The sequence below is a fragment of the Oratosquilla oratoria genome, chromosome 18 (assembly GCF_046742065.1).
Source record: "Oratosquilla oratoria isolate Oo_2021 chromosome 18, ASM4674206v1, whole genome shotgun sequence".
Taxonomy (NCBI): domain Eukaryota; kingdom Metazoa; phylum Arthropoda; class Malacostraca; order Stomatopoda; family Squillidae; genus Oratosquilla; species Oratosquilla oratoria.
In genome coordinates, this window is record NC_134794.1 from 56,202,464 (window position 1) to 56,226,463 (window position 24,000).

At 37.9% G+C, this 24,000-nt stretch overlaps 2 protein-coding genes across 8 annotated transcripts in view; both read right to left on the bottom strand.

Annotated features, from left to right (window-relative positions):
* LOC143035250 (ATP-sensitive inward rectifier potassium channel 12-like) overlaps positions 1–24,000 on the bottom strand; it is a 309,593-nt gene that overhangs the window by 160,479 nt on the left and 125,114 nt on the right. The window contains exon 1 of one of the 6 annotated variants that reach the window (XM_076202056.1): positions 23,060–23,217. The exons of 4 other annotated variants lie outside the window; for them this stretch is intronic. In XM_076202056.1, coding sequence (XP_076058171.1) covers positions 23,060–23,112 — 53 coding nt within the window. In that variant the 5' untranslated portion in view covers positions 23,113–23,217. Of the gene's footprint in view, positions 1–23,059; positions 23,218–24,000 lie in introns of those variants that run through there. One more of the 6 variants, XM_076202057.1, reaches the window with a different exon arrangement.
* Positions 9,981–23,172, bottom strand: LOC143035251 (uncharacterized). Of its 2 annotated transcripts, XM_076202059.1 has the most exons (3): positions 21,454–23,172; positions 16,859–16,974; positions 9,981–16,691 (listed from the first exon to the last, which is right to left on the bottom strand). In XM_076202059.1, the coding sequence occupies exon 1, from the start codon at positions 22,904–22,906 to the stop codon at positions 22,025–22,027; it is 882 nt and encodes a 293-aa protein (XP_076058174.1). In that variant the 5' UTR covers positions 22,907–23,172; the 3' UTR covers positions 9,981–16,691; positions 16,859–16,974; positions 21,454–22,024. The 2 variants fall into 2 exon arrangements, with proteins under 2 accessions (XP_076058174.1, XP_076058173.1); XM_076202058.1 differs by having other exon boundaries at positions 9,981–16,974.

The following is a 24,000-nucleotide window of genomic DNA, read 5'->3' on the forward strand; positions in this document are numbered from 1 at the left end:
TACAAGGGGAGATGGTGACAGGGAATTGGAAGTGAGTCTTTAAGGAAACAGGATGGAGTAAGTGGGTAGTTTTAAGTATTTGGGTTCGCGTATGACAAAAAATGGAGAAGTGGGAGTGGAGGTAAACTGTAAATTGAGAGAAGCGAGTAAATGTTTTGGGACATTGATAAGCGCCATGAGAAATAGGCATCTGGGAATGGTTCCAAAGAAAATAGTATATGACGGGGTGGAGGTGCCAAAGAAAATGTATAGGTTAGAGACTTGGAATTAAAGGGAAACAGAAAGGAGACGTTTAATTGTGTTTGAGATGAAGTGTCTGAAATGTATGGTGAGGTTACAAGGTTGAATAAAGTGAGAAATGATGAGGATGAGGAGGAAAGTGGAGGTAGGAAGGGAGCTAGCAGATAAAGCTGTTGAAAGATTATTAGGATGGTTTGAGCACATGGAAAAATGAGTAAAGAAATATTAGCAAAAATAGTGTGGAAAGCACAGTTTGAGCACATGGAAAAATGAGTAAAGAAATATTAGCAAAAATAGTTTGGAAAGCAGAGTTGAATGGAATGAATTTGACCAAGGATAAGATGGATGGGATTGTAGAGACTTTGAGCAATTGAGGAATGTCTATTGAGCAGGGAAGGGAAGAAAGCAGGAGATAGGTGTGAGTGGATAATGGTTGTGCATGAGTGAGGGTCCCCGATTTAGTGAAGCGGCCTTGCTGTGGATGTAATGTGCCTTGCTGCATTGCATCTGACCCCGACAGTGGGGAGGAGTCAAGGATGGCCCTTCATCAAGGAAGTGCCAAGATGAAAGGGAAACAAAAGATGGAGTTTGGCACACAGATAATCAGAAACGGTGACGTTATCATTCATTTTTATTTTTTTGTGGTTATTTTACTTAATTTTTATTTATTCATTTCTTAATCCATCTTATTTTATCTTGTGTTTTTCATTTTGTTGTATTTTAATTCTGATTCATTTGGTTTTATTCCACTTGATCTTATTTTATTTCATTTTTGTTACATGTTATTTTACTTTATTTTATTTCTTCTTATTTTTTCATTTTTTCATCTTTGATGATTAAGTATTGAGAATAACGTTCATGGAAAAAATAATTTTCTCAATTGCAAAGAAAAAACAGAAAATTTATTCTTTTTTACCAACGTAACTGAAAATCTGAGAAAACGTGCACACGAGGGAGTGACAATAATGTTTATCACTCAATATCCACAACAGTGGATGTCGGACAATTCTATTCACTGTTAAAGTGAATTCCAGGAAGCTAAGGAACAGGATTACATAAGTAGGGGATAAGCGAAAGAATGAGAATTTTTTATCAAGCTTATTATGAAAAGCCGAACTTGCAGTCACCAATACATCACGAAGCTCTCAATTGATAGAATGTTGGAAAACTCGAATCGAAGCGTATACACTAATGCTTAGTGCTTCAGCGAAACAGTAATGATGATAATGACAGCTATAATGATAACAATAATAAAATAATAATAATGATAATAATAATGATGATGATAATAATGATAATAATAATAACAATAATAATAATAATAATAATAATAATAATAATAATAATAATAATAATAATAATAATAATAATAATAATAATAATAATAATAATAATAATAATAATAATAATGATAATGATAATGATAATAATAATAATAATAATAATAATAATAATAATAATAATAATAATAATAATAATAATAATAATGATAATAATAATAATAATAATATAATAATAATGATAATAATAATAATGATAATAATAATAATAATAATAATAATAATAATAATAATAATAATAATAATAATAATAATAATAATAATAATAATAATAATAATAATAATAATAATAATAATAATAATAATAATAATAACATTGAAAATATACAGGAATATATATCAATGTGGAAGAAAAGACTTTTTCAATTATTTTCTCTTGTTTTTTCACCAGGTTAGTGACGTTTCAGACACTAACAGTAGTCTGCTAACGTGTTCATGTCCCATCGTCCCACCTACTTTCTTCCATAGTGCAAGTCTTGGTGGAACTATTCACCTTGTTCTTCGCTGAAGTCTCCACAGTTATTAGAAAAATGCATTTTTAGTAACATATATGCTCCCAGAGCATTAAAGATCTGCATCAGTTCTTGAACAATGAATATGTATTCTGAACTTCTTTTGTTTCCAAGGAAATTGTTCACAACTGATTTGAAGGCTTGCTATGTATTCCTCTATGTTTCACTCATTATTCTATAGAATCGTTCATCCTTCATTGGCTTCTAATATGAGGGCCATCGAAAATACCTGCATTCAGTTTTGCATCACTGATTTTTGGAAATGTCTGCCTTATGAAAGCAAATGCTGGATTTCCTTTTTTGATAGCCTTAACAAAATTCCTCATCAATCCAAGTTCTATATGAAGAGGTGGCAGTAAAATTTGGTGAGGGTTGACCAGCGGATTAACAACCATATTGTGTGAGTCAAGTTGGAGTGTTTTTCTAGTTGGCCATTCACTTTGCTCGTAGTGTTTGTCGTCTGCTCGGCTATCCCACAAAGAAAACTTATATATTTAGTGTGACCTCCCTGCATTCTTAATATCAGGGACGCAACCCGAAAAGAAATAATGTAAATATCACGAAATAGGAGATAAAGGAGATAACTGAAATATATAAGATCAAATTACACCGTCCAACACATATAAAATGCCATTGTCTTATTATCTTTGAATCTCCACAAATCTTCCAATTATGATGATTACTTCAGAACACTAAGTTAAATCTTCATATTCTCATAACTCTTAGTTAATTGAACTGAATGTGCAACAGGAACAGATACAGTCTTATTGGCAACGTTTAAAAAAACACATTTTAAACTTTGACTCGACGAGTCAGTGAAGCCTTCATTCCACTGGACTAGAAATGAAACCCAAGGCTTCATCTAGTCCTCCAATATCACAGTAATATAATAATGAAGAGCAGTCATGAAGTGAGGAAAATTTTGCGAAACTTCATCTTATTTTGCGATACCAGAAATATGTATTTCCTGATGCAAGTAAATTGCTTTCGTCAAGGCGTGATCCAAGTAGCTGGACAGAATTTTTTGATAACCCTAAATTCCTTGTTAAGTCATCCAATTGTGCTTGACTTAAGGCTTTGGTTGGTTCTCATCGGGGATTGGAGGTTGATACGATGCAGAGGCGTCCATATCTTCAAGCTGGGTATCACTGTCTTCAGCGATATCTATATCCTTGGATACACCTGGTACTGGAATTTCTGGACCATGTGACACTGGCTCTCTGGTAGATGGGATATCAGGATACACAGCATGGTGCTTGTTCCTCTTGTTTACACCTGTAAATGTTATATAGATAAAATGTCAAAGTAATCCTCGCGGGTTTTATGTCAAAGTACATAGACTAACTTGCTCGAATTCTACAACACAGTCATCTCGAATTATGACAAATGAAGCAATATATATTTAATATATTTAGACTTTGCAAAAGCTTTTGATACCGTCAACCACGAAAGGCTACTTACTAAATTAGCTCCACACATAGTAAGTGGTAGCCTATTAAGTTGGACTAGAAGTTGGTTGAATGATCGAAAACAGAATTGTTTTAAATGACAAAAGCTCTAGGTGAAAAAAAAAAGTTACGAGTGGAGTTCCTCAGGGTTCCGTTCTTGGGCCACTTCTATTCGTAGTATATATAAATGATATAGACCATGGACTAAAATCTATTGTCTCCAAATTTGCTGATGATACAAAATTGTGCGGAATGGCAAATGATCACTTAAATCAATTAGATATTCAAGAAGATTTAGATAAATCATAGCAATGGTCTGAAAAGTGGCTAATGAAATTTAACACAAGTAAATGCAAGCTTATGCACATAGGTAAAGATAACAGTAAGTACGATAACAAGTTATTTGAATTTTTTTTTTAACAAAATTGGATAGTGAGAAGGACCTCGGGGTAATTATGAGTAACGATCTCAAATCATATAAGCAGTGTATTTCAGCCTCTGAGAAAGCAAATAAGATTCTAGGACTGATTGCACGATCGTTTGACTTCAAAAGTCCATCTCTCATTAACAAGCTATATAAATCGTTAGTTCGTCCACATTTGGAATATGCTGTTTCCCTATAGTCACCGAATCTCATTAAAGACATTGACAGATTGGAAAAAGTACAACGGCGAGCTACAAAAATTATTCCAAATATAAGAAATAGATCATACGAAAATCGACTAAAACATATGAATCTGTTTTCCCTAATAATGTGTAGACTCAGAGGTGACTTGATAAAGGCCTTTAAGATTCCAAGGGGGATTGAAAACATCAAAAGTGACACAATTTTTACACTGAATGAGAATCCGACAAGAAGTAATGGTCTCAAACTGTCAAGAAATAGATATAATTTGGAAGTGGGTAGAAACAACTTCGCCAACCGTGTAGTTAATGAATAGAATAGACTTCCTGCAGAGGCAGTGCAATGTAGTTAAGTTCGAAGCTTTAAGACTCGTTTAGATAAACATCTAAGCAAGATGCTGTAATGACTGCCATTTACTTTATATTATTTGTTTATTTGTTTGTTTAATATTTGTTTGATTTTCATTTATTATCATTTGTCTGTCAATCTATTATCATTTACTATTTACCTGTTTGTTTATTATTTAATTATACCTATGCATTTATTTATTTTATTTATTATTATCTATATTATCATTATCTTATTTTATTTTATTTTATTCTGTTTAATTTCATTTATCATTATATATATATATATATATATATATATATATATATATATATATATTTATATATATATATATATATATATATATTTATTTATTTATTTATTTTTATTTATATTTTTTTTTTTTTTTTTTTTTTTTTTTGCATCCGACCTATTTATGGACGGAAAGGTCTCCTGTCGGCATGCTACTAGGCTATTCCTAGTTGCTCCCCAAAGTCCCCCTTATTTCTCTCAAGGTCGTTGTCCACTCTCAGTTGACAATTGCTCACCCTTCTTATTTTCTTTTTCCTTTTATTCCTCAGTTGTGAGCTAATGTCCTTCAAAAGCCAATTGTTACATCTTATCCTTAACCTTTCCTGTTTCAAGACATTTGGTCCACCTTCTCATTAACCTTTCCCAGTATTCAGTGACCACCTCCTACTGTAGGAGCGAGGCCAAACGCAGAGTATGGGATCCAATGTACTAACGTTTCGCCCAGCAGGCCCTCTTCTGAAGAAGCCTTGCTGGGCGAAACGTTAAATACATTGGATCCCATACTCTGCATTTGGCGTCGCTCCTACAGTGCTGTTGCAGTCGTTGGCGCTTTTACCGACCTCCTCCTACCTCCCTTCCTCCGTCCCCCCCCCCCCCCGTTCCTCTTATTTAGTCTCAGTCGTGTGTATTACGACTACGTACTTGAAAAAAAAAACCGCTCTAATAAGAGAAACGTCCTGACATGGTGTTTATTTCGATTTTCCAAATACATTAATGAGAGTATTGACTCTAAGCTTTCGTTATTATTTTCAAATATGACCTTACCTTCTAGGTTATTCATGCAGAAATAGTAACCTGTCACGTGATCTGTCCCTTCTCTCCACACCATGGGGACACCAGAAGGTAGGGATTTCATCTTGTTTTTACTCCAACGTCTTAAACTTTCAACACACATTCTAGCATGAATGAGAAGGAAAAAAAAAAAAAAACAGATTCCAGAATAGGGCTGCTAATATGATTTTGACTCCGTGTGTTTCCCTCTTCCTAGTGGACTCTGCATATTTGTGGTTCACGTGTGACTTGTGAAATTTGTGCATGATTTTACAAATAGAGTAATTTTCGAATGTTGAGCAGGCATTCCTACTTTGCCACATATGTAGCAGATCCTGTTTGTATTATTTTTCATATTATTTTTCATCTCCTATTCATTATCAAATCCCTGCAAAAGAATTAATGAATTGACAAAACATACACATTTACATGTTCACACATCAGATGATTTTTCTAACCGTCGCGCAAAGGATTCCCATCTTCTGCTCTGATGCCAAGTGGCTCCTTTGGCAGTCGCCTTACACCACAGAGCCACTGATATCTAAATAGATTAGAGCAACTGACAATAGAGACTCTTGGCATCAGAACAATACTGTAGGTTCGAATCCTCTGCGCGACGGTCATAAAAATGATCTGATTGATGTTGCTGTTCACTAGCGAATTTCTCATATGTATACACATATATAAGGGTGTGTGTGTGTGTGCATCTGCGTGTGTATAGACTTATAAAGCTGGACACCTCCCATTCCTACACTGTCCGAACGAATACTGATTATCTGCTGAAATAAAGAAAAATATGACAATAAAGCCATACAAATCGTTGCCCGAGGTCCTCGAATCTAAACCTTTCCATAGTTACTAATTACTTTTATTTACTTTATTACGTCATTGAATACCAAATTTGTACAACTTTTTCAGAAAATTACTTCGTTATTTGTGTAAAAGTAATTAATAATAGAAAAATAAAAACACAAAAAATGGAAAAATAGAGAAAAAGTAGAGCTGATCAAAGAAAACGAATTTCAGGTTTGAATTCAGCACGTTCAATCTACTTGGAATCAGTCAAACAAAATATTGACAACAATAATGACGCAGACCAGTGTAGTAGTAGTAGTAGTAGTAGTAGTAGTAGTAGTAGTAGTAGTAGTAGTAGTAGTAGTAGAAGTAGTAGTAGTAGTAGTAGTAGTAGTGGTAGTAGTAGTAGTAGTTATTTGCCAACAGGGTTGAGAAAAAAGAGACGAAAGTGGAGATCATCAAATCCGCGGAAGGCACCTCAGGGAGACCCGGTGGCCATGGCAATGTACGTGCTTGGTCTTATGCACCTGCACCAGAGGATACAATATGAGGACACCAAGGTCAAACAGGTAGCATATGCAGATGATCTTACGGGGTCAGGAAAAGTAGCTAACTTAAAAAAGTAATGAGATCTGGTGCTGGCACACGGCCCGGACTTGGGTCACATCCCGAATGCAAAGAAGTCTGTCTTCATAGTGAACCCAGAGTACTTTGACAATGCCAAAATCGTCTTCGAGAATAGTGAAGTGAAGGTAACAAAAGAGGGGGGAAAGACATCTCGGTGCAGGGATCGGCTCAGAATCTTTTAAAAAGCAATATGTTGAAAAGATAGTTAACGAATGAGTGGCAGAAGTTAGGCTTCTACCTAACTTTGCAAAGACCGAACCGCAGGCGGCATATGCCGCATTTATATATGGTGCTAAACATAAGTGGAACTACATATTAAGGACGGTACCGAACATCACCGACCTACTAAAACCCCTTGAAGAAACCATCAGAAACTGCTGAAAGTTCAAGAACCGCATCTACAGCATTAATTTTTTTCCTTCTCTTTTCTTTTAAATTCTGCCGCATCTGAATTGCCTTCAGCTGCTGTTCCTCTTTCTGCTTCCGTGGGTATGACACTTTTTGGAAAACACTGGGCACATAATCTGATGAGAGTGGTTGGTTGCTCTCTCCTGAAAATGATGTAAGTGCCCCTGGAATTTTTTTTTTTTTTATTTTTTTTTTTTTACATTTTTTAATTGCATGATGAATAAAGGTCAGTCAGTAAAATAAAAAGTTAAGGAAATTGAAAGCACTAATAAATAAGGTGTATTTTTTTCCACACGTCAAATTGATTTTGAAAATGAGGTAAAGGAGCTGGCTGTGGGTATCAAAGTTGGATTGTTTAGGCCTTAAAATACATTTCAGTACAACCCAACCATCTCTAGGCTCATACACAGCTGATCAGTTAATTTGATATTGATAATTAGTAAATAAAGTACACAAATTTTCAGTAAAATACAGGCTGCGTTATCCAGGTTTCCTCTAATATAACTTACATTGTACGTCAATTTTCGGTTGAATAATGTTTATTTCTGACAAACAACGTCACCTTAGAAATAAGATACCAGCCTGATATGAAATGGACACTGCAGTCTGGAGTACGGAGTTGGCTTACAGCCTTCCCTCTTCACAACTGCAATCCATTTCTCCTTCTCTCAGTCTTGGTAGGGAAACGATAAAACGAGAGGTGTGGACACTTCTCCTGTCAGTTATTCCGGCCAACAGCTACAGAAAAGATCCCCATTTTTCCGATAAACTATCTCTAATTATCCCTGTTTGTAACTTGTGCTAGACCTCCAATACGACCGATCCCACAGTGGGCACGAGACCAGTGACGTCACACGGAACACCTCAAAAGACACTCATTTTGTCCTGTACACTTTTGATTTTGTCCGGCGTTTGGACAAGCGGCCTGCGAGCGTGTGGGCCGTTTAAGAACCAAAGGTGTCAGTTATCATCCTATGCAACTAAACATTCTGTTAGTTGTGAGAGATAATTATAAATTCTTCGTGGTTGTAAATGGCCAGCAGGCCCTGCTGTATTGCCTCTGACCCGGGCAGTGGGCAGGAGCGAGGGATAAACCTTCATCCACAAGGAGCCAAGATGAAAGGGAAACAGACGATATGAGTAGAATGTGGAGGGGAAGGAGGCGTGTCTTGGCTAACTACCACCCTTATAAGAGGGTATATAGTTAGGTAAATTAAGTGAATTAATCTCTGTGCATGTTCTGGTAATTATTATTATTTTTAAAGAAATAAAACAAAAAGGGATAGTTTGAGCTACTTTATTCTTTCAATTGAGAACAGTCGGTTATTGCACTTGCAGGCATTATTTTAATTCTCGTACCTCTGACAGCGTGCCGAATTTTTTAAATCGTTGGGGTAATGAAAGGTGCAAACGAGTTCTTGAATCAATAGGCAAACTTATCCCCCATGATCCATACAATTAACATCCATAGTATAGTTTATTTAAGATATTTTGTGTCATTTTTGTGGCTCGCCGTTGTACTTTTCCCGATATGTCAATCTCTTTAATGAGATTTGGTGATCATACGGAAACAATATGTTCTAAATGTGGACGAACTAACGATTTATATATATATAGCTTTTAAAATCAAAAGATCGCACAGTCAGTCCCAGAATCCTATTTGTTTTCTCTAAGGCGGAAATACACTGCTGATTTCAGATCTTTACTGATAAATACACCGAGATTCTCGCGCGCTCACTCCGTAATTAATACTACTTACAATCTTACTCGTTCCCCAACTTCTAGAACGAAGCCACGCGACCTCAGTAGGTCACGAGGATCCCAGCCACAACGCGAAGACTTCAAGGTCGACCCTGTAGTACCACGCGACTTCAGTCAGGACGCACAAGAGTCTCAGGCTGACGAGACTCGTCTCAGCAGTATTGAGACACCTCCACGAACATCTAATTTCTTTGTAATCATTCTAGCTCACCTCTCACGGAAGCCGGACGACAGCCTACCTTCCACCCCCTTCCACCACCGTGACCAACGGTGAGGACCAGGAACTTCGCGTCAATTCAATATGGCCACCAAGAAATCAGCCAAGATATTTAACCAACTCCGCCCGCCCACACGCTCCCTCTACCTGGTGAGCACCAAAACAAACAGCTAATCGTGCTGACCTCGGCACATCTGCGATGCAACAAGACTCAAGGAACCGCTATCGTCAACCTCAGCCTCCCCGACAGCGCTGAAACTATCAGTTGTTTTAACCAAAGCCTGGCCGTCGGCCAAAAACTCATAAAATCAAATCAAATCAAATCAAATCAAATCAGTTGTTTTAAGAAACGATTAGACAACTTTATGGATGGGGATGACAGGTGGTGATGGATACGGAGCTGCCTAGTGTAGGCCTTATGGTCTCTTGCAGTCTCCTTCATTCTTATGTTCTTATGTTCTTATGACAGTGTCTGGACTCAGAGCAACTCTAGCCTTCGTTACGCAAAGTACTAAATAACCTTTTTTACTACACATAATCATACTCTTAAGATATCCTGCGACCAATAGATAATGTAGGTATAGTTAAACATATACACCTGTGGTAGACTATATTAATAAGTATAAACAAATATATCAATAGAAGTTTACAAACAAGTATATGAATATACAAGTGACCTGAACGAATATATCAATAGAAAATATATCAACAAATATATGAACGTACAAATGACCTGAACAAACATCGAATGCATAAATAAAAACAAAACAATATGTGCATACACATATATAGAAAACAATAACACAAATGTAAATTAATAAATACTTATGTAAGTGAATTCACACCCAACATTCAGTTTCCACATTTATCAACATAGATCAACATAAATAACTATACGGTACATATCAGTCAACAGCTATATACAGACAAATAAATAAGTAATAATAGACAAATATTTAGTACATAAATAACTATAGGAACCAATACATAATAACAAACACTGAATAAATATACCAATTCAGCCAACATCTATCTACAAGCAAACGAACAAATACTATTAGACAAACTCTTAGTACATAAATAGAGATATTCAATACATAATGCCAAGCACAATATGTAAATTCTCAAAAATATAGAAATCAATAATTACATACCACATCCCCCAGTGCATTTTGATACAATATACAAGCAAGATATATTTTCTAACACATTCTATCAAAGACAACGCATCTCTAAGGTACAAATCACAATGCTAAGACACAATAACAATAATATCAACCCTGCCATCATGTATTTTTAGATACTCAATATCTTTCTTATTAACCTATTTATACAACATCTCAATATCACATTAACTGTATACTATTTCAGGCGATCACACCCAGCAACATATATCAGCACCTTTCATCCACATACCTAAACCCACCCGCGCCAAAGCAGACTCAGAGCCAGCCACCAAAAGTCAACACATAATAAAAGAAACGAGCCAAACACCAAGGAAAGCATAACGACAAAACCCCACAATGAACAAGCCGACACATAAAACAGAAACCAGACATTGCCACTAAATATCTCTCCCACAAGACGTAAGATGTTATAGGCCTAAAAAGGTGAACATTGTGCTAACGATCCTTTACCAAACTTATTCCATCTATAAAAATCTTCTCTACCTTTCTTCAGATCGTGACGACCCAAGAATAATACACACATTCACAAATATCAATATAATATATAACGTTACATGAATAATAAAATAAACAATCACATTTCAATAATTACTTACTTCTTACTTCTGTTCCCAGGTAGGCATTCATCCTGTCAGTCAGGCCAGCACACTTCTCCAGTCAGTCCTCTCAAAGCTTTCTTATTCCCTCAAATCCTCTATTTTTCCTAATCCATTCGCCTCTACGATTTCTTCAACTCCATCTTTCCATCTTTTCTTCGGTCTACCTCTAGATCTTCGACCTTCTGGTCTCCAGCTTCATCTTTTCTTTGCAATTCTCTCTTCATCCATTCTCTCCACGTGCCCAAGCCACCTTAATTGTGCCTTTTCTAGTTTGCTTCTAATTGATGTTACTCCAATCATTTATCTTATTTCATCATTTCTAATTCGATCTCTTCTGGTTTTATTTACTATTGCTCTTAACGTTTTCATTTCTGTCGACCTCAAAATTATACAAACTCTTTTAAGTGCAGATATAATACAAACATCTCTAATAAACATTACTTCAGGCTCAAAGTTAGATTTACAAACTTCCATGCATTTCACCTGAACAAATACAAGACTATCACCATACCAAATCATCTCTGATGCCATATAACTGACAAACCCATCAACATACAGAATGACCTCACAAAAATTCAAGAAAACACATTCCAAAAATGAAATAATAAAACTTCCCACACAAAGATAGCCAATCATTACTACATACCATAAACAATAATCAAAATCCATACACCAACTCTAGCATTTACAAACAAAATATCTCTATCTCAAATATGCATTATTCTAAACTCAAAGTCAACTGCGTCGAACCTAACACAAAACTCACAGATTTCCATAATCTAAATACAAGAGCAAAGACAGGAGCAGCAGATTACTTACAAACATGACAATTTCCAACAGAGTATAGCCAATAATTATCCACAATAAAACCACATGACATACACGAAACAATGATCAGCAAAGTTTAATTTACCACATAGTAAAACGAAACAAAAAATAGACAAGATTGTATCCCACCAATTAATCAATACAAATGTATGACAACAAACTGACCAAACAATTTTATCCAACATTAGTATAGATGGTAGATATTTCTTACAGAGACAACAAAACACAATTCTAGATACATATCCTTACGTACATAAATGAATACGTCAATCCGTTGGAAATAATCCCAAACTACTACACTACAGTCCTACCTGAACATAATGCACGATAAGGAAATTGCTATGACACACGAACACTGATATCCATATATCCCATTCATGAAAGTGTAATTAAAGCTCAGAAATCTCACAGAAAAGAAATTACGTACCAGTAAAGTGTGAAAAACGGACACAGTGTAAAGTTTGTCGGAACAAGAAAATAACCCTCCCTTTACGGAGCGACGTATTTTTATATGTTAGATATGCTACAACAAACACTCTCAAATAACTTCAAACAAATTAACAAAATTCGATTTTTAGAATGCCTGGCAATCTTTAAGCTATGGTGCCCAGTGAAAGTGCTACCCGATTCTCATTTGAACTACAATGAAAACTGAACAAAACATCTCATTGAAAAGAGATCCCAAACTACAGTGACAGACATATTCCCATAAATTCTCATTGAAAAGAGAATGGGTGCTGGCATTCAAAGTGAGAAAGATTTTCGGTGATACAGACACACATTTACCATAGCTTACTGAATACACCCATGATATGTAACCCCCTCCCTTGACTAGAACTAATTCGAGCCAAAATTTATTTTTACAAGTCAATGTCTCTAACTAGAGACCTGGCACATTATCATGTCCCTTTTGCAGTAATATAATTTTTCATGCCAAGCCCCGCCGTCTCAACCTTGACTCGAGGTACGAGGACGCACCTCAACGAGGTCGGGAAGGCAATGTACCCATATACTAACCTTATAACCATATATACGATATATCACATGCCTGACACGTAATCCACATACATGCAAGGTGTCGACAGGCATTGGCGCCTTTCAATACCTCCAATCTTGCTGACCTCCTGCATCATGTACCATTACTAACCATTACGATATGTTACATGCCTGACACGTGATCCACATGCATGCAAGGTGCCGACAGGCACCGGCCCTCTTGCTGACCTTCACATTTTCAGATCGTAAACACCTGACTCAAATATACAACACACACCACGCCACCGCCCAACGGAAAGTTACCAAAGCAGGTACATAGTGTCGCCAGACAGATCATTAACCATTTCCTTATACCTACCAAACTACATAATTATAACTATAAACCATACACCATGTCAAGACGAATATAGATCCACTGCAATACAACAAACACACAAATAGTACTGTATAAATCCCAAACCTATGATCTAACTGTTAACCCTACACTAGATATGCATAAATAGAAGGGAGTACCACGGGGCTCTTCCCTAAGGGTAATACATTCCCATGCTATAAAGATCTCTTCACTACAATAAATCAAGAAAGCCCAAAAAGGCTTTACATTCCCTGCCACAGGTGTAGCCATTAACCGGTTACACTTCACATCCCCAAATCGTAAACGCCTGAATCAAACATACGACACACATCACGCCACCGCCCAACGGAAAGTTACCGAAAAAAGTACATAGTGTCGCGAGACACATACAAACCACTCCTTATACCTACCAAACTACATGATCATAACTATCAGCCACACATCACGTCAAGACACATTTACTAACACTAACTAGATCCATTATACTACAACCAACTGACAAATATCATTAAAGAAAGACAAAATTGTTTGGAGAATAGGCAACCTCATGCAGAAACGATGATGTAGCTGTTTCTCCGTATTTAACCCCTGCACATCACGTCAAGACACATTTACTAATACTAACTAGATCCATTATACTACAACCAACTGACAAATATCATTAAAGAAAGACAAAGTTGTTTGGAGAATAGGCAACCTCACGCAGAAACGACAATGCAGCCGTTTCTCCGTATTTAACCCTGCGGGTATATCACCATGGGGACCCCCCCCCCTCCCCTTAGAGAGAACACCAAGAGGGACTCTTCTTAGAATGAGCATTTTGGGACTCTTCCCATAGGGACTTACATACCTCTTCGCTTTAATAAATCAAGAAAGCCCGAAGAGGTTTTATTTTTCTCTGCGGCACCTTGAAGTGTAGCTTTCAAATTGTGCCAGGCGATGATCCTCGACACCTCCGAGAAGAGACCGTCCGTCCATGACTACCGACGCCCATCTGAGTAGACTTCAAAGTCTACAATAGCAGTATGACTTTTTTCTAAGAATAATATATTTCGTGAAGAAGTGAGGGAGGGAATGATTCAAGTAGAGAGAAAAGGGTTAAAAGTGGAGATGAACAGACGTTAATAGAAGTGAGGTGGTAAGAAGATGATTGCTACAGAGGTAGGTACTAGGAAAATGACTATGATGTGACAGGAGAAGAACATGACAGGGCTATAGGGAAAGATAAGGTACAAAGATCATTGAAAATTATGAAACCGGGTAAAGCACCTGAACGGCATAAGCGTCATTTGGAATGTCTGAAAAAGTGAGGAACATTTATAGCGAATTAACTAGTGAGGTTGTTTAATGTGTGCCTCAAGGACGGGAATGTGTGACAGAACTGGAGGAGTGCTTGATTTGTTCCGCTTTACAAAGAAAGATGGGACAAACATGAATGTAGTAGTTTTGGAGGGACCATTTTGTTGAGCGCATTTGGAAAGTCATATATGTTAATTTAGAGGATTAGGAGAGGAACAGGTGTGGGTTTAGGAATGGGAGAGGATGCCTGGATTTTTTTTTTTTTTTTTTTTTTTTTTTAAAGGCAGATTTTCGAGATTTTTTTAAGGGGGGGTTATGAATATAAAGAAGCCTTATGGCAAGATAGACAAAAAGACATTGTGACATATATTGCAGACGTATGGGACATGGAAAGCTCTTGACGGAGCCCAAAGGTTTTACATGAGTAGTAGAGCTTTTGCTATTGAGAATGAGAAGAATAATTCGTTTGAGGTGATGGTAGGTCTGCCAGGGTTGTGTTATATCGCTATGGCCGTTCAAGCTGAACACAGAATGGATGGTTAGGGAGGTAAATGAAATGGTGATGGGCAGATGGTTAGAGTAGAGGGAAGTGGAAGCGAAGCAGTTGTTGTTTGCCGATGGCACTACACATGTGGCTGAGTCAGGGAAGTTAGTGACAGAGTTTAGGAAGGTGTGAGATAGGAGGAAGTTGAAAGTAAATGTGTGTAAAAGTAAGGTGATGAGGTGTACAAGAGGTGAAGGTGGCAGCAAGTTGGAGGTATGCCTAAAAGGAGAGCTGTAAGACGAAGTGGCTATCTTTTAATGTCGGGTCACATGTATCAGGGAATGGAGAAGTGGAGGTGGAATTAAACTGTAGAGTGAGGGAAGCAAATATATGTCATGAGGGATAAAAAAAAGTCATGAGAAATAATAATCTGGGGATGGATGCAAATAGAAGATTACATGAAGGAATGGTTATACTTACGATACTATGGGACGGAGACTTGGAATGTAAGGGTATTAGAGAAGAGAAAATTGAATGTGTTTTAGATGAAGCGTTTAAGAAGTATGGGTAGCTACGAGGATGTATAGGGTGAGCAATGAGGAGGGGAGGAGGATAGTGGGGATTGAAAAGGAGTTAGTAGATATGGCTGATGAAAGAATACTGGGATAGTTAAGGCACACTGACAAATGAGTAAGGTACGGCAAGCAAGAGTGTGGAAGGCAGAGGTGGATGGAGTGAGTCTGAGGGGAAGACCAAGAATGAGATGGATGGAGGGATGAGATGAAATGGGTCTTGAGTAAAAGGAGAATGCCTGTTGAGCAGGATAGGGAGTAGACAAGAGATAGGTGTGAGTGTAGACTGGTTGTGAATGGACGGTGAAAGGGATTTCTGCTCGTCTTCTATTTTTACACAAGGGAGTGAGGAGGGAGGGTCTCCATGTAAAAGAAGCACTGTGACTCTACTACGGGTTGTTGTATCATACTGCATTGCTTCTGACACAGCACTGAGCGGGCGACAGGGGTGACCCTTCATTCAAGAGGATCTGAGATAAGAGGGGAACAAATGAATAGCGGATGGGAATAGGATAGGTGATGGTGGATGCATGCCTTGACTGTCGACTTCCCTTGCATGGGAGAAAGATCCTTTGGTATAAAGATAGATAGACAGGTAGACAGATAGGATATGTAGATATGTAGATGGATATTTAGATAGAGAGACAAGCTTGCGCTGCCCTATCGATCTCATTATGAGTCGGTCTACAATAAAAATGACATGTCTGATGTATCTGTCAGGGTATTTTTTATATCCATTCATACACCGTCCATTATTGCCCTTCTTCACGAAGACGTTATTTTCGTAGCTGTTAGGTTCGTCCTTTATGTGCATATCTCTATTCGGCATGCAAAGGCATAGACGACATGGTGCCTCGTTAGGGGGTCATCTTAATATAGGGTCCTTTTTTATGAGTTGAGGTGTTTTCCTAGACTTGTAACAATTTGAATGTTTTATATAGTCCTCCACTCCCACAACGATGATGCATAGTTGGACGACATGGTTTTCCTGTAAAACAGTACTATTTGTCTAGAATATGTGTAAAGTGTCCTTTGAACGGTTATTGAATGAATCCATTATCAACCAGTACTTGCACTGACCTATCGAGCTCATTATGAGTTGGCCTTCAACAAGAATGACATTCTTGAAGTATCTAACAGAACATTCTCAATTACCGTCCATACACTCTCCAGTATTAAACTTCTTCACGAAGACTTCACTTTCGAAGCTGTAGATCCCTCCTTCACGTTCACATCTAGCAAGGTAAGGGCACCGTCGTTGCTAGTATCATCTGTGAATGAAAGGAATGAGCATTATTTAAAAATATCCAAGATACGTTGGACTTCTTCCTGGTTCTTAGCTCTGATGAAAGTGTCATCCACGTACCACACTTATGCCTCCGTCTCTGGTACTCGGCAGAACACGCGTTCCTCTATCACGCCCATATAGAAGTTGGCGAATACTACCCCTAAGGGGAATCCCATTGTGACGCTATCCAGCTGAACGTAGAGGTCACCTGGCTGACTCTTGGAGAGAGCTTTCTTGGTACAGATATCCAGCTGTTGACAAAATGCGTATTCTTGGATAGTTTCATGGACGGGGATGTTTTTGAAGAGGCTCTCCACATCCACTGAAGCCTGCACGGATATCTCCGTGCCTTGGATTAATGGCACTTCAATCAGAACCAGGAACCAGGAAGAGGTAGAACGCATATTGGATACATTAAAAAAATCATTACTTCCATTCACATATGAGACTAGCAATGACTGTATTCTTCCCTTCATAGATGTTATCATGAAGGATGGACTTACCAGCTTCAATAATGAGGCCTTTGTGGAGAAAAACAATAGTAGACAGCGTATGAACGGCCATAGCAAATGCCCTGCCAGATACTTCAAGAGTGTCATTCGTTTACATGTTAGCAAAACATTTAGCCACCATTCTTGTTGGAGGTCGACTCAAGTTGAGTTCAACAGGGCAGTGCAAGTACTGGTCAATAATGGATTCAGAGGTCGTATGTTCGATGGACACATTAAACGTATATTGGACTAATGGTAAAAAGGGATCTGTTGCTGCTCCTTTTGCATAGGATGGCACTTTCTATCTGTTTTACAGGAAGATCTTGCCATCCAAATATAAAAATGAGCGGGTCTTTCGTTGAATCATCAGTGAGAGCGTAACCGTTGTGGCAGTGGCGGACAAGGTTAAACTTGTAAGTTATTACAAGCCTAGGAAAACATCGCAACTAATTCTTTAAATAACATCTTGCCACATCCAGGAAGGGGCCAATATATGACACATCGCTGTATATGGAATGATCTCTGTCCAAGATGATGTCGTTGGTGGTTGGTAAACATCCATGGAGGAACGTGACTGATACAAACACTCAGCTCACAGGCAGAGTGGCCGTCCCGCTCCCTGAGGTTGATAATCAGCGCATTGCTCATTACGAAAGAAGAGCATACCGACAGGAGACCTTTTGGCCCATAGCCACTTCGGATGCGAGAAGAAAATAAACAAATAGATGATTATAATAATAATAATAATAATAATAATAATGATAATAATAATAATAATAATAATAATAATAATAATAATAATAATAATAATAATAATAATAATAATAATAATAATAATAATAATAATAATAATAATAACAACAACAACAACAACAACAACAACAACAATAATAATAATAATAATAATGATAATAATAATAATAATAATGAATATAATAATAATAATAATAATGATAATAATAATAATAATAATAATAATAATAATAATAATAATAATAATAATAATAATAATAATAATAATAATAATAATAATAATAATAATAATAATAATGATAATAATAATAATAATAACAATAATAATAATAATAAAACACATAGATAATAAATGATAATAAATAGATACATAGTAAAAATTTATACTGAATAGTGAATAAATAAATTACATAAAATAAACAGATAAAAGATAAATAGTAATAGATAACTGAATAAGATAAAATAAATGGCAGGCATTACAGCATGTTGCTTAGGTGTTTATCTAAATGAATCTTAAATCTTCGAAGTTAATTACATTGCGCTGCCTCTGCAGGAACTTTATTTCATTCGTTTACTACACGGTTGAAGTTGTTTCTACCCACTTCCGAATTAAATCTATCTCCTGACAGTTTGAGACCATTATTTCTTGTCTGAATCGCATTCAGTATAAAAATTTCGTCACTTTCGATGTTGTCAGTTCCCTTTGTAATCAAAGACCTATATCAAATCATCCCCGAGTCGATTTTCGTGTGATTCATTTCTGATATTTGGGATTATTTTTGTAGCTCGCCGTTGTACTTTTACCAATCTGTCAATGTCTATTATGAGATTCGGTGAACATAAGGAAACAGCATATCCTAAATGTGAACGAACTAAGGATTTATACAGCTTGTTAATGACAGATGGATTTTTAAAATCAAAAGATCTCGCAATCAGTATTAGAATCTTATTTGCTTTCTCCAAAGCAGAAATATACTGCTTAGATGTGCCCTACCAGATCATAACACGAAGCAGAGCAAAATGAACGCTCTTGTTTCCATTTGTTCAGGGTACCAAATAAGAGTTCACACACCAATAGTGGTACAATTTATAACAAATCTACACACGAGACAGATTGCGTGAGTCTTTACTCAATGCAAATACAAGACTACCTGCTCCAAGTGGGGTATCTCAAAGCGCGGGAAAACATCAATCCATTTGGTGGCAATTAGCATTAGGGCAACCCCGCCAAGTCTTTATATGTACATTATTGTATTAATGAAATATACATACACTCTGCGGAAAAACCACAAAGGAAAAAGATAAACTGATGACTTAGCGCTTTCCTCTATTCAGACATCCTCAGGGTACCCCGAGGATGTCTGAATAGACGAAAGCGCTTGGTCATCAGTTTATCTTTTTCCTTGGTGGTTTTTCCGCATATTTAGAATCACGAGTTTATGTGATTTCTCATGCATACATACCTTCTATATATACATTATTGTATTAATAAAATATACATACACTCTACAGCTTGGCCACCACATTATTGTACATTATTGTATTAATAAAATATACATACACTCTACAGCTGGCCACCACCTCTTGGTGCCTCACCGAGGAAACAACATTCGTGGCAGGGAGCAAAGTCAATGGCACGTAAAACACGGCAATAGACAAAAACGTACATGTAATAAACAATAAAACCAATGAAACATATAGCGACATATTGGTGCTTGTGAAAATCGGACTCTGAGTATGTTTGCTCCAAGCTGCAAAATCTCGGAAAACTGGTCAGTAGAATGGCTACATTATCCGTGGACATGACAGTAGCTAGATTGTGGCTGAAACGATAGTCTTGTCAAGTCATGAGCAAGAATAGAAAAGGAAGTAATAAAACGTCTACGTGCAGGAGACTGCTTAGACTTTCGCTCATGACGCTTGCGAAGGAAACGGTAAACACTAGAATGACCTACTTTTTTACAATACGTGCACTGAAGTATGGTAGATGTAGATGTAGGAGTACTCTGTATAGGCGCAGAAGACAGAGGAGGTGATGAAGGGATGCTCTATGTAGGTGTTGAAGACAGAGTGGGTGGTGGAGGAAGAGGAAAAACCTCTGTATTCTGCTCCATATGGCTAGGTATTGTAGGAGCTTGTAAGGCACGGTGAGGCAATTCTTTTAATTTCCTAGAAAACTTCCTTGCATATAAGAGTAAAGATTCATCTGGCTAATAACTAAGAGAAGAAGCAATCCTTCGTTCAAAAGAAGTAAGGAACAAGATATAGAATAGATACTCCAAAACAAGTCGGACTCTATCTTAAGCGATGGAGTTGTTTTCTGCCCAATGTGAATGTATAAATTTCTCTAATCCTTGAGAGGCAACTGTTCTGGCTCTAGCTTGAGCACGCATAAAATTCTCAGTGCCCATAGAGGAAGCAAGCACATCAGCCATTCTGTAGCACCAGAGAAAATTATCACTTATCAAGTTAGCATCAAACATCTTAAGAAACTTTGCCTTGAAAGTGTTGTAATCATGGTTTATAGCAGACATCATCTCAGAGGCTAATGAATAGGGAAAAAGTTGAGACTTACAAAAGAAAAAATTCTGACACTGTAATGGCATTAGTGTTGATGATACTATCTTCTCAATGTTGTAAGAAGGTAGACGCGTATAATTAGGATCCTCACCAGAAAATTTGACAACGGAGGGGTCCTGGTGTAATAGTGTCAGAGTGGGGTGAGGCATATTTCGGGCTACCATTGTGTTACCGTGGAAAAGGAAAGAGATTTCGTAACTAGACATATTGAGATGATTACAAAGTGGAGGGGCCGGTATGGTTCGCCCACTTCTACGCAAAATGTACGCAGAAAACAATTACATATACAGAGAATACAAACATAATTGTAGGTATCATCTGGTTGGAGAGGGAATTTTGCTTTGTGAAGAAGTATCCTCAGAAGACAAGATAGGAGACCATTGAATGCAGTATGGCTCTCATCCATACAGGGAGTAAATACAGATCAACAGACACGTGAACCTGGCTCACATATATTTACAAAAACATGTCTATGAATATTGATTATATAAAAACAATACACTTTTTTAAATTAAACTAGTCTCTCACAATATACGAAACTACGTGAAAATGTAAGGACTTCAAGGGGTAACAATAACAAAATAAATCAAAATGGATAAACAATGTGGCAAGTAATGGACTCGAAAGTCAATACTCACCTAACAACATCCACGCGCAGAATGACGGGATAACAACAATTATTTTACAGCAAGGTGTTGAGGAGTCTTGGGGCACGTTGATGATACAGCCTGGGCTGATGGAGGTAGCCAGTAGCCTTAAGACAAGGCATAAAGATTTGAAGGCGAAAGTGGCTGAGGTGATGTCCCGTAAATATGAAGCAATTTACTATTTCACTTTTTGCACTTACACGAGAATGTTTTTGCAACTTCCTAATAGTCTCCTTGCACTTACGTAATTTTGGCAGCCTGAACGTAGCTGTGAAAATGAGGGAAAGGCAAGGGAAAAAACATACGCGTGAGAATATTCGGGAATATAAGAGTTCACTAGCGCACTATTCAAAGTCACTAAAATTGTCTCACATCGAAATACACCATATGTTCCCATTTGTTCAGGGTGGCAAATGAAAGAGTTCACACACCAATACTGGTACAATCTATAACAAATCTACACACGAGACAGACTGCGCGAGTCTTTGGCCAGTGCAAACACAGGACTGCCTACCCCGTGTGGCGGGGGTAGTGGTGCCTACCGACCCTCGCGTCTGGCGTTTTAACAACAGGCTGCAAGGCTCGGTACATCTGAGTGCTTTCTCATCAAAGCGGGCATGGTACTACTATCCCTAGGTGGCACTACACTTCTTGGCATTTGATTTTTGTAAGTTAACTGCCTCCGCAATTTTCTTACTTCGGCCATTTCCTCCCGTAGCTGTTGCACACTTTGTTTGTCGGCACTGTTCGACGAATGAATGTTCCTGCTCACTGCACTATTGACTGAGGAAAACCTGGTCAAGGGGTCGTAAATGTGAGGCCCGTGATCACTAGCACCTGTAATATCACTACACACGGAGTCCACTACACAGTTGCTCTTTTCTGAAAACATGGTGTTTATCGGTGACACACAATCACTAGCACCTGTAATATCATTGCACACGCTGTTCACTACAATGTTGCTCCTTTCTGAGAGTGTGACGTTTATCGACGCTTGCAGAGACTTATGGCGCTGGTACATCCTATTGGCGATGGAGCAGTAGGCGTAGTCGTCCTTGTCGGCAGTTAGGGCGTCCAGATTTAACTGCATGTCAACCTGTATTTTGGAGAAGTGTATTGACCGAAGAAGTTCCTTGGGAAGGTGCATCTTTGTACGAGCGTTGAGTGTAGCCATTCTCCTGAAAAGCGGTGATGGCCGGTCTTCTCCTAGTTGGATTTGTTGTATTTCCTTGTAAAGTTCCTCGTCAGATCTGGCGTAGTGGTCCCTTACGGTCGCCTTGAGGGTGTCACACTTGCGGTCCTCCGGTGGTCTAATGATAACGTTCTGGACTAGAGAGATAACTTCCGTCGGTAGTGCGGCAATAGACGCTCCGAGGACTTGCTGATCAGTCACCCCAGTCTGAGTGGCCAAATATCCTTGTGCGTGGATTAGCCATTTTTCCATGTCATGGGAAAAAACTAGGGGGGTTTGAGTTTTTATTCTGCCACCTTCCTGGTTGTCACTCCGGTGGTCACCAATTTGTAGTGTTCTAGTCTGGGCAAACAAGGAAGAACTCAAACTCCTGACAACACAGCAATCTCTATCTCTTTTAATCACCGAAAAAAGTTGGTATATGGTGAGCCTAAAATCCGGAGATGGAAGTTCTCCATCGTTGCTAGGAGAGAGGTCTTGGAGCTGTGGATGAGTTGTTGGCTGTGACGGTTGGTTAGGCTATATTGAAATCGGTTGGCAAAAGGCCGTTCTTTTAAACTCCGCAGTGGTCTCACAGAAGGCCCCCATCGGATTGTCTAACTTTCTGATTGGCCGCCTTTCCTTTGGCTGTGGACTACGTGAGCAAGCTGTGAGTCATCGCGAGTACCCCTCCGCTCGCGTTGGTGACGTCATCAGTTTGGGTTGGGCCAGCCAAGGAAGCAGACGTCACAGGCGCGGCCGGCATCGGGGATTGAGATAATGTCACCACACCACGAAGCCCCATTTCGTCTCTTATTTCTACTATTTCTGACGTTAAGTTACGGACAGAAAATGTGGATACTGGCAAATAAGTACCGTAACAAATGCATGAAACAAATAATATTATTTTCATACCAGCAAACATTCGGTATCATTAAACGAAAGTAGTATACTCTATGTTCAAATGGGAAAGCATACAAAACACAAAAGCAGTGTCATTAGGTTAATTCAAACCATAAATCACAACATCATTATACAGATCTAACAATATTGAAGGGGTACCAGTGGTTGATACAGATAGCAATGACTAGATTGGACTACCACGTGTATTTGAAGTACAAAAGTTGCCTATTAGTCAAGGTTACATTGTCAGGAGGAGGAGAGATCTAGATAAATGGGAGCATTTGAAGAAATTGGACTTTAAAGCTATTGAAGAGGAGGAGATTATGGTGGGGAGTAATGTGCCAGAAGCCTTAGAGCCGTAGGAAGTAGTGCATGCGGAGAAGGTGGCAGATCCTTATACTGTAAGAACACGTTTATAGTATAGGTATTTTAACATGAGCATTTGAGTGCGGCCGAGTGGAACC